Genomic DNA, 11,088 nt, shown 5'->3' on the forward strand with positions numbered 1-11,088 from the left:
CACAAGAAACAAACAACACAAAGTACCGAAGAAACACCAAGTCTAAACTGTCATATTTATCCTTATAGGAGTGGTTTCGTCAAGAAAGGTTAATCCTTAATCATTCCTCGATGATATCTAAGGGTGATCTGCAAAACAAAACATCGTGAAACTCGTTACAAGGAGGAGAGATGGAGGGGGGGTTCTCGTTGTAACCACCCTCGAGAATAAGTATCGTTTAAGAAAAGTAAACGGATGTGTGTTAAGAGTAAGAGAGTGAGAGGGTCGGTCCTTAAACTTGGAGGTGAATGTCTCTATTTATAGCCGAAGATGGGAGAGGAGAATGATGGGCTAATGGACCTTGGTACAACTGTCCTGGTTCGCGAATATCCCTTTGGTCCCCTTCGACAAGACAGGAATTGTCTACAGGTTGGGTCGATGTGGCGTCATGACACCAGTCGCTTGGCACCGCCCAGGTGTACCTTTTGTCGGCCTGCCCTCAGCTATCCTATGGAGATCATGTAGCAGGGTCTGGCGACGTCTGGTTGATGCCACGTGTCTGTCCTTTGTACCAGCTGCCCCTTACATAATTTCTCTAGCCACTTAGGTGTAGACGCGTGTGGAAGTTCCAATACAAGATAATTCTAACATTAGGAATGTGCTACTTGTCTCTATTGTGAGTACGCTCGTATGCGCGCGCAATTGTGTAGGCTCTTTGGGACCATACCCCTCAAGTACGTAACAACCCAACATCAACACTTACAATTTGTCAAGCCTTTTAACTTATCAAATAAACATGTATTAGTCTAAATGATTTCATATCAAAATAAGTAGTAAACATAAGTTTATTGTCAAATAGTCCTATATTTACAACAATTATCATCTTATCTCGCACCAAGCGCACAAATGACTTGGACGCATAGAAACACAGAAATTTCAACAACAATAATAAAAAAAAAACTAGCGGAGCAAAACTGCCAACCTTGTGTGGAACTTCCGCCTTTTGTAGGTGGGACTGGCCACCTTTTCTAGTCATTTTGTTACAACTTTCAAACTGTATATCAGTGACTAGTAGCTAAGGCAGTCACCAGAAGACCAAGAATCAGAAATGGTTGTGCACTAGCCTGAAATGAAAGCATTAGTCAGCTTAAATCCGCAATTTCATGCAAATTATCATCTAAATCATCACATGACCTTCAAGGTTCAATGGGTAAAAAAAATTGAACAAATCTGACCATCAATTGAACACTTCCGACCATAGATGATGACAATATCGTATACATTAGTGTTTAACAAGTTAAAATATGATCTATATATGATTTTTAGTATTTCTTTAATAATGTACGAATCGCATACGTGATATCGCGCATCAGCTTTTGGGATTAAAACACATCGAATATGCTTTTCAAAACCAAGGGGTAGGTATTTTTTGTGATGGGATGATAATGATTCTTGGAGGATATACCTGGTACTTGACATCGTATTTTACTGGATCTTTGAGGAAGTACTTGAACTGTAGCCAAATAAAAAAAATTAGTTCCGAGAAAAAAAATACCCGTCTTTACAAGCTTTATTGGTTTAAAAAACATGTCACAGCCTCATTCTAGTTCAAGACTGAATGTAATATAGATCATAGTTGTTAATGGCGAATAGCGACAAGTAGCGATAAGGTACCCTATATTCCACATAGCGAATAGCGATACACTAGAAAAAAAATTAAAACTTTTATATGTATATTATATCAAAATACCCTGGTATATATGCTATTTTACATGTATATTTAACAAAAACCTAAAATCCAGCTATTTTATAGCTATATTTAATAACTATTTATACAGGGGTGGACCTACACTATCTGGTGGGTGGGCGGGCGCACCCCTTAAAATTAAAAAAAATGTAATTTTTAGGCAAAAAACCTGATCGCACCCCTTGAAAATCCGGTTAAACCCCTCTATTGCCCCCCAATCACCCCTAAAAATAGCATGATAAAAGATATTCCGGTTAGCCGGAGATCCAAACTTCTGCTTTTGAGGTTTCATCTGTGAAAGAGGGAAGATGACGACTTGCTTTTGACTTATGTGTTAATTGGTGTGAGGGTAAACTTTTTAATATATTATATATTTATATTTAATAGAGACGTACAATCATGTGTATGTGTGCAAAATTCAAACCACATAAAAAATCTACATGTTTATCTTTAATTGAATTAATATATATAATGCTATTGCAATAATTTCTTTATTAGTTAGTTTAATTAATAAGTTTTTATGTTAGAATAATTTCAACGATCTATTGGGGTCTTATCTTTTTAGTATGTGACCCGACTTGACTCGACCCGACCCGACCCGACATAAAAGTTTTTAATATTTAGCTATAGACAAATAACCCTAAAAAATTTTCGCACCCCATAAATAATTTTTCTGAGTCCGCCACTGTATTTATATTAAAAAAACAAAAAATAAAATAGAATATCGCTATTATCGCTATCTATCACTACAACCCTAATAGCGAGCCTAGACCTATACGCTACGTAGCGCGCTATTGCGATCGCTACACTCGCTATTGACAACTATGATATAGATAACTGTGAAAATTTCCATGGGTTCTTGTTCCCTTGGAAATTTACAAGCTAAAATTACTTATTTGCCATCCAAATTACTAAATGGCATTGCACACCAGTTTATCATTTTTTAGTACTATACTAGATTACTAGGTAGTCAAAGGCACAAGGCACATTAAGGTGGAAAGGGATTTACCTGAAAAAAGACTTGTGGAGCAATTAAACCGACAAGTGCTGCGGCATAATATGGTTTACCAGCTCCTAAAAGGTAACCTGCAACCAAAATGTATACGACATCAACCTCAGAACTTGATTATAAAATGTCTGTGCTATTTTTTATCAGTGTTAAGCAAGTCAAACGTTTGAGATTTCACATTGAAAGTTGGTGTTCATGAATGAATAAAAAGGATCAAATCTCAACGAAATTCAAAGAATAGTCAAAACCTGCTACAGAGAGTTGAGTTATGTCTATGGCACCAACACATATCCATTTAGCTGTCTCTTCACCAAAAGCCACCGGAAGTGACTGATCAAAGTTTCATAGCATATCAGAGGTCAAAACAGTTGTGATTTAGATCAAAGTCAAACATATACATACGATAAAGCCAAAAAAAGTGTACCTGAAGCCCCATCTTTCTGTCTCCTTCCACACTTTTGAAGTCATTTACTATCGCAATACCAAGCTTCAATTTCAAAAAGGAAGAAACCACCAAGAAGGTTAATTATGACTGATTTGTTGTCAAGCATAGTTTTAAAAAAAATAATTAAATGTCTAAAAATGCACTAAAAAATGGCTGACCAGCTAACCCTAATATTTTTTTGTGTAAAACTATAACAGAAAGTATTTGTGAAGATAACACGTCAAATTGTATTTTTAGAATAGTAGTGCAAAGAATGAGTTAGTTTTTTAAAGACAACTATTTTATAACGATGACGGTAGTCAAATATGCTAATGCAGTTTACATACCCCGGCTATGCTGTACAATAATGTGAGAACTACAATGTCAGGCGTAAGGGTTCCAAACAATGCTTGACCAGCCCACCTGTATCATAACGAATTTCAAGATAACTTAAAAGGCATATAAACTAGAAATTTCAAGATTTGACTCACAACAGTCAAACATGACTTTACCTAACGCGGAATAAGAAGATTGAAGACATGGATTACTTAATAAACATGATCAAAACTGAAAGTCCGGAAGTGAAAGCATACCATGGTAAACTAATATAGCTTGCTCCTAGTGCAAAGTTGCCAATCCATCCATTTTGTTTGAGCTACACGAAGAATATTACAATTAGATCTTTATGTTTTAAAACAAATTAATTATTCCCAATACACACATCCAAACACTCTTGAAGTTGGAAAATGAAAAGAAAATTCACCTTTAAAGGTGGAGCTGAGTAGATATAAGATAACAACGATCCACCCAAAGCAAGATAGAATATTGTAGGGTAGTTATGCCCTGCCTGAAACAAAATAGTCCTCAGTAAGTGACACTAAACTTAAAAACAAGAGTAAAATGCCAAACAAAATGGAAATACCCCCGACTTAACCGAGAAAAATAGATGGAGTTAACGAGCCGGGTGAAAATGGCAAGATTTCAAACCTTTTGGATCCAGATGCGGAAAAACAAACCTTTGGACGGAAGTGGCAAAACTGACCAAACCTTAGGGATGAAATGGCATCTTACTCTAAAAACAAAAAAAGATCGAATGAGATGACAATGACGTACCCACACATCCAATATACCAGCCAATCCAATGCCTCCTAAAAGAAGCACCCAAATTTGAGTAATGACCTGACGTTTAAGAAGATATGCAACTTGTCCGTTAAAATAATGAAGAAATCTCTCAAATTGACGATAAAGAATTACAAAACTAACCTCGTTTTCAGATATCGCTCCAGAAGGAATTGGACGGTAAGGTTCATTAATAGCATCAATCTCTCTATCGTACCAATCGTTGATTGTCTATAGTTTAAAATTATCAACATGAAGTTAAGTAATTTGATAGATATAGAGTTTTGCAAAAGTTGGACATGGTAATCTAATGAACAGGAGAGATTTACCTGTGTGTAACCTGTTAGAAAGGGACCGGACATTAACATGCAAACAATTGATTTAGCAACATCTTCCACAGTCCACTGGAAGTTACCTGCAATGCAATGCAAAGAAATTTGTGTCAGAATCTATACGCGCACACGGGTTTTAGAGCAATTTTGAATTCTTGAGAGCCTTCTTTATACGTCAAGCTAGTACATAACAGAATACAATGCATTATAAGGATAAATGTGTTATACTAATGTGACTTGTTAGTTTCCTTGGAGATTTTATTATCCAAAAAGGAGTGCAAATCAAAGGATCTTAAATTTTCAAGTGTACCAGAAGCAGCGGCTCCACAGACTACTCCCCAGATTAATGGAGGCCAGGTAACGGGTTTCGTAAGTTGAAGACGAATCTTCCAAATATCCTGTAGAAAAGAACAAAAGAACTTCCGTTAAGATCCCAAAATACATACATTCACTCTCTCAGCTAAACCGTGAAAACCCAAGTTCACCCATAAGTGAAAATTACATAGTCAAAACCTTGTATACGATGACTTGACCAATCATCCCCACAATTTCCCGTTTATTTGTTCATGCTCTTAAAGATCTAGGTACTATACACATACTTTAAAATCGAAAACTAAGAATTACTAAGAATACATATCTTCTTTTATGTCTAATTCCTAAAAGAAATGGAAAAAACTTAACAGTTTCTTGCTTAGCCCCTTTGATGCCAAGAAGTTGATTAAACCCTGATCCACTGGCCGCCGGCGCCTTCTCTGGTGCCTTAGCTTTAACTGCTATAAAAATAAAACTCATTCAAAACCCAAAAAAGTAAAAATCAACCCTAAAAAACAATACACTTCTTCCAATTCATTCAAGCTCATCACACACTCTGAATCAAACTATAAATTTGGATATTAAACCCCAACTAATTCAAAACCAAAGATCAAACATAAAAGTAAGATTAATCCTAAGAAAGAATACACTCATTTCGATTCATTCAAGCTCCACATACACTCTGAATTTGGATGTAAAACCCTATCTAGATTCAAACCGACCGCAATTACTACCATGTTTAGCCCTAATTAACTCTCTCAAAACCAAAAAAAGCATAAAAAAGTAAAAAATAACCATAAGAAACAATACACACTTCTTCCAATTCATTCATGCTCATCACACATTCTGAATCACACTATAAATTTGGATATTAAACCCTAACTAGATCAAATCAACAGCAATTACTACCATGTTTGACCCTAACAACTTAACTGCAGCATCAAGTAAAGTAAAATTAAAGCCTTAACTAACTCATTCAATACCAAAATATAAATATATAAATAAAAATTAACCCTAAGAAACAACACATTTCTACCTATTCATTCAAGCTCATCACACACTCTGCATGACACTATAAATGTGAATATTAAACCCTAACTAGATTCACACTGATAGCAATTACAGGCATTAACTAAAGTAACATGAAATTAAAGCCCTGACTAACTCATTCACATTCAAAACAAAAACAAAAAAAAACATAAAACAGTAAGTAAGATTAACACTAAGAAAGAATTCACTCCTTCCGATTCATTGAAGCTCAGCATATTACTCCGAATTTGAATATTAAACCCTAACTAGATTCAAACTGATAGCAACTACAGGCATGTATATGTTGTTTAACCCTAACAAATACACTATTTCCAACTCAATACACACTCTAAATTTGAATATTAAACCCTAACTAAACAGCAATTAGAGCATTAAGTAACATGAAATTAAAGCCCTAACTAACTAACTAACTACCTTCATTAGCATCTGTCTCCGTTGCTCTGATAGTTAACCTTCTACCTGATCAATTCAATGAAAACAAAGGGATCTTAAACAATAATAATAACAAGCGGATAATCTGAAAGTAAGAAGAACTTACGAGAACGAGAGAGGGAAAGAGGTGGTGCTAAAGGTAGAATACGACGTCGGTTTGAAGTGGAAGAACAGAGAGTGTTGAGTAAAGAAGAAGCCATGGATATTGTAGCCATTGAAGGTAGAAGAAGGTATGGGGAAAGAGATAACACTTGTTGGCTCCTGGCTTTGTTGGGTGTATACTTGTTATGAAATACTTAAAATCTTTATGTTATGAAATAGTTAAAAACTTAAAAAGACTCTTTTTCTTCATTGGCCCACCTTTTTTTAAATACTTTTTAATATTATATGTTTTCTGATTGAATAAATTGTTTTCTGATTGAATAAATAAATGTTTGTTTGCTTTTTTTTTTTGTTATTTATATAATATCAATTTGTAATATACTAGTTGATGCCCGTCTGCGTTGCGGAGCGATAGTCGAATAATTCTCAATCAATTAAAAAAAGACTACTATAATTTTGCTAAAAAACAAAAACGATGATAAGACCGTAATTTTGGGCTCAGGGCAAAACTGTAATTTTTCAGGACTAATGAGCCAGTGTTAGGCAGCTCCCTGACACGAAAAAAAATTAAATCGAGTAAAGCAATTAAAACAAAAAACCTTTATAGTTTTGCTAAAAAAACTAAAACGATGAGAAAAACACAACTTTTAACTGAGGGCGAAATCATAATTTTAATTCAGGGATAAATCGTAAATTAAATGGACCAATGGGGGAGTGCCAAGAAGTTGCCGGCATGACTGTAATTTTACACTGGGGCAAAATTGTAATTTCACCAGGAAAACAAACAAAAACAATGGGCAAAATGTAAATTTAAGTTGAGGGCCAAATCGTAACTTGGTTGTGAGAAAAAAAAACTAATGGCAAAATTATAAATTTATACGGGGCAAAATCGTAATTTTGAACTGAGGGCAAAATTTGAATTTTTAGCTGGGAGCAAAAGCGTAAATTTATTTTTAAGTGGGGGTAAAAACATAATTTCGAACTGATGACAAAATTGTAATTTTAATGGAAAAAAAAACTAATGGCAAAACTGTAAATTGAAACCGGGCAAAATCGTAATTTTTAACTGGGGGCAAAATTGAAATATTTAGCTGGGAGCAAAATCGTAAATTTATTTTTAAGTGGGGCGAAAACATAATTTTAAACTGATGGGAAAATCGTAATTTTAAAGCGGGATAAAATCGTAAATTTATTGGGCCAATAGGGGAGTGTTCCCTTTACCGCCCATTTAGCCCAATAGACGGCAAGCACTATTGCCCCTCAGCTTTGTAGACATTGAATATTATGAAAAAAAAAAGTTGGCCGCCATTTTTGGCCAATCAGATGGATGAACTATTCCTGCCTGTCTTTTGGTTTTGTATGTATGGAAATTTAGGCTTTAAGTGGTTGTAACTTTTGCATTAATGGTGTTTCATGCTTAGTTTTGTTGTACCTTTATGTGTTGGGGTTGTACACTTTGTTAAATTATATACTATAAATTTATATACTATTAATTTTAAACATTTGTGTGCATATTTGGTGGTAAGTTGTGCTTAAATGGTTGTACCTTAATCAAATATAGATTGTAAGTTGTACCTTAAGCAAATAATAATGGTTTCATTACCTTACCAAATTCAATCTGTTTTGTATGCATGTATGGTTGTAAATTGTGCTTAAGTGGTTGTACCCTAATCAAGTAATGGTTTCATTATCTTACCATATTCAATCGGTTTGATCCATTCAAAGTTGTGTTGTTTTATTTGTAAATTATTATTGTTTATAATAATCTAATTAATTTAGCCAAAATCTTGTATAAATATAATTCGCAACATATTGATACAATGGTTGTTGTAATGTATGCATTATTGTTTGTATAGTGGTAATGATATATATTATATATAGATTACGATGAACCTGTCAAACGAGAAAAAATTGACGCGGGTTCATCGTAACGCGCGAGCTCTAGATCAACTTAGTTATTTTATTCTATGTTTTACGTTTCGATGTTTCGGTTTAATTTCTTCGCATTAACACCGAAACTTCAGTGTCGGTGGTCGCTGACAGTAGTGTGGCATTAGTGCTCGCCCCCGCCGCAACGCGTGGGGATGCTTAATACTAGTTAAAATTAAAATATAAACATTATAGGAACTTTTATTTTTTTAATAGCAATGATGTAGAAGGTGTGAAAGTTTTAGCTTATTGTTTTTGCTTATTCGTGCTTTATGGTAGTGTGTGGATACTTGGTTTATTTACTTTTCTTGATATTCGTTTGTCTTTATTTACCAAACAAATCAAAGTAAGGTAAAATTCATTGGTCAGGGTTGGATAACTTATTTTAAAAAATATATATGTTAATTTGATTTGAATTAAAACGGGTTTTAAGTATAATGGGCTTTACCTTGGAATGAGTTGGTTTATTAAAGATAAGTATCTGGCCTGATCCACTATAATTTGCATTTATGAGAACCGATGGTAACTAACGATAACGGGCTTACCTTGTAATGGTAGTAGTGTCAGATAGTGGTGTCAGTGTCGACAATAGTGGGCGAGAGGTTGGTGGTGGGGCGGTGTAGGTGAAGGTGGTGGTGCGGTGGAATGCCACGAAGGTGATGACGACGATGCAGTGGAGGTAGGGGTGGATTTGCTGATGACGGTGATGCGGTGGGGGCAGTGACAACGTTGGCGAGACACAATGATGGCGGGTGACGTTCGCTCGTTGAACCCATTTTAAGTTAGGAAATTTCACAATAATGACCCTTAATTTGAGTCAATTTAAACTCATATGTTTGTGTTGTATTACTTTAGCATACCCAGATGAAATTACAAGATATCTCTTTTTTTTCTCAAATTAAGATATTTCTTATTCTTAATAAGCTATATGTATTGAATCGCGTGTTGTCGGGGGTGTGAGAGGAATTTGATCGTATCAGTTCAGTTCGTCACGATCTTGGCTAGAAAACATAATGAAAAACCTAGAAGTTAAATATTAAAAACCACAAATATAAAAAAATAGTAAGCTAAAACAAAAATATTAAAAAACAAAAAAGAGCAACTTTACACATCCTTTTTCAAAAAAAATAAGGCACAGTTTAGCCGTGTAGATAGAACGACTCATCTTAGCATATTGTAGATGGTGCATTTTAACATAACGTCATTGTACATAAACATAAATTTGTGATATATAACTTCTTTTTAAAAGGCTCATTATAGCGTAGGGTGGTCCATTTTAGTAATAGAGATGTTGCACAACTTCTTTTAAAAAGGCTTATTTTAGCGTAGATAGGGTAGCTCATTTTAGTATATTAGAGATGGTGCATTTTAGCAAAACATCACTATTCACATGTAATACCTCGTAAAAATCATACCCAATGAAATAAAGACACGTGTCATGTAAGATAAACGTGTCAGGAACCCGAATCAAATAAAAGATGTATGATAGAATTTAAAAAGGGCGACATGTTATAAAAACACCTTTGAGAGACCAAAGTTATAAATCCCAAGACCTTAAATCATTATGATAAACATCTGATGTAATTAGCCGGTTATTCCTAAATAAATAAATTCAATTTATAAAGAATTTGGGTATTTAAATGATATTACAACAAGTTCATAATCGAAATTCTTATTCAAAAGGATTTAACTTATTCAAATGCATGACAAGATTCCCCATAAAGATCCAAGTTGTGTAAGTGCATGGCTAGACATGCAAAGACTGACTTCATGGTCCCTACACTGAAAGGAAAGCATAAGATTCGGAGATTTCAAAGTTGCATGGCCAAAGCTTGAAAGTTTTCAAGTTTTTTTATTCTGGTCATCGGATACGGACCGTATGGCCTTAGGCTTACGGTCCGCAAGCACTGCAACTGGTCAATGTAATCCAAGGTCGGTTACGGACCGCAAGGCCAAGGGCTTACGGTCCGTAAGAGGTGCTTATGGTCCGCAAGGCTTCTTGCTTACGGTCCGTAAGACAGTCGCTGGCAGCAGAAAATGGACAGATGCCTGTTCAGCCTGTTGCACCGCCTTACTTAAGTGGTTTTCGAATTCAGGAGTTTGGCAACTGGTTTTGGCATTATAGGGACACATGGTTACATCTGGGATCAGTCCTAGACTTAGTTGTAAGGATCTCATGCAATTTTGTTCACTATATAAGGACTTGAAGTTGCAACACTAAGAACTTGTAACATCCCGAAAATATAAGTTCATAAAATTTACAATTTATTTGTAAATAAATTAGTAAAATAAACTAACTAGGGGTGACACTAACCTAGTTAGATAATGACTAGTGAGTAGTTAAAGGACAAAAAGGGGACTAAAGAAAATTAGAGGGACCAAAAGGGATTAAACTAAAATTTAATTTAATAAAACATGAAAAATAGAAATCTCAAACACACATACGTGTGTGAGATCGACCAGACAAGAGCAGGGGGCGACCAAGTTCATCAAAACCCTAGTTCAGCATAAAATCTCTAAATTGAAGGATCAAACTCAGTCCAAATCAAAATCCGAACATAGATTAGTGATCCTCATCACAAGGGGGTTACAAGGTATGTAAAATTTGGTGTTAATTCTCTGTTTGAAATTCTCATGAAATTGGGAAATCTGA

At 34.9% G+C, this 11,088-nt stretch overlaps 1 protein-coding gene across 2 annotated transcripts; it reads right to left on the bottom strand.

The window, feature by feature from the left end:
* Positions 1-780: 780 nt before the first annotated feature.
* On the bottom strand, positions 781-6,718 carry LOC110865767 (chlorophyll synthase, chloroplastic). 2 transcript variants are annotated; one of them, XM_022115079.2, is made up of 15 exons: positions 6,511-6,718; positions 6,387-6,431; positions 5,292-5,380; positions 4,921-5,008; positions 4,608-4,693; positions 4,423-4,509; positions 4,273-4,338; positions 3,923-4,006; positions 3,753-3,814; positions 3,507-3,582; positions 3,160-3,222; positions 2,984-3,065; positions 2,736-2,812; positions 1,445-1,492; positions 781-1,103 (listed from the first exon to the last, which is right to left on the bottom strand). In XM_022115079.2, the coding sequence occupies exons 1-15, from the start codon at positions 6,617-6,619 to the stop codon at positions 1,041-1,043; spliced, it is 1,125 nt and encodes a 374-aa protein (XP_021970771.1). In that variant the 5' UTR covers positions 6,620-6,718; the 3' UTR covers positions 781-1,040. The 2 variants fall into 2 exon arrangements, with proteins under 2 accessions (XP_021970771.1, XP_021970770.1); XM_022115078.2 differs by having other exon boundaries at positions 5,292-5,383; positions 6,511-6,710.
* Positions 6,719-11,088: the final 4,370 nt, after the last annotated feature.

Source organism: Helianthus annuus, chromosome 6, assembly GCF_002127325.2.
Source record: "Helianthus annuus cultivar XRQ/B chromosome 6, HanXRQr2.0-SUNRISE, whole genome shotgun sequence".
NCBI classification, from domain to species: domain Eukaryota; kingdom Viridiplantae; phylum Streptophyta; class Magnoliopsida; order Asterales; family Asteraceae; genus Helianthus; species Helianthus annuus.

Bases quoted from the DNA above. Each gene is read 5' to 3' on its own strand.
- LOC110865767 (XM_022115078.2), bottom strand. From the start codon at position 6,619: ATGGCTACAATATCCATGGCTTCTTCTTTACTCAACACTCTCTGTTCT. The intron at 1,493-2,735 runs GTAAATCCCTTT...ATTTGGCTACAG, and splicing joins CTCCACAAGTCTTTTTTCAG to TTCAAGTACTTCCTCAAAGA. The intron at 1,104-1,444 runs GTATATCCTCCA...CTTTCATTTCAG, and splicing joins AATACGATGTCAAGTACCAG to GCTAGTGCACAACCATTTCT.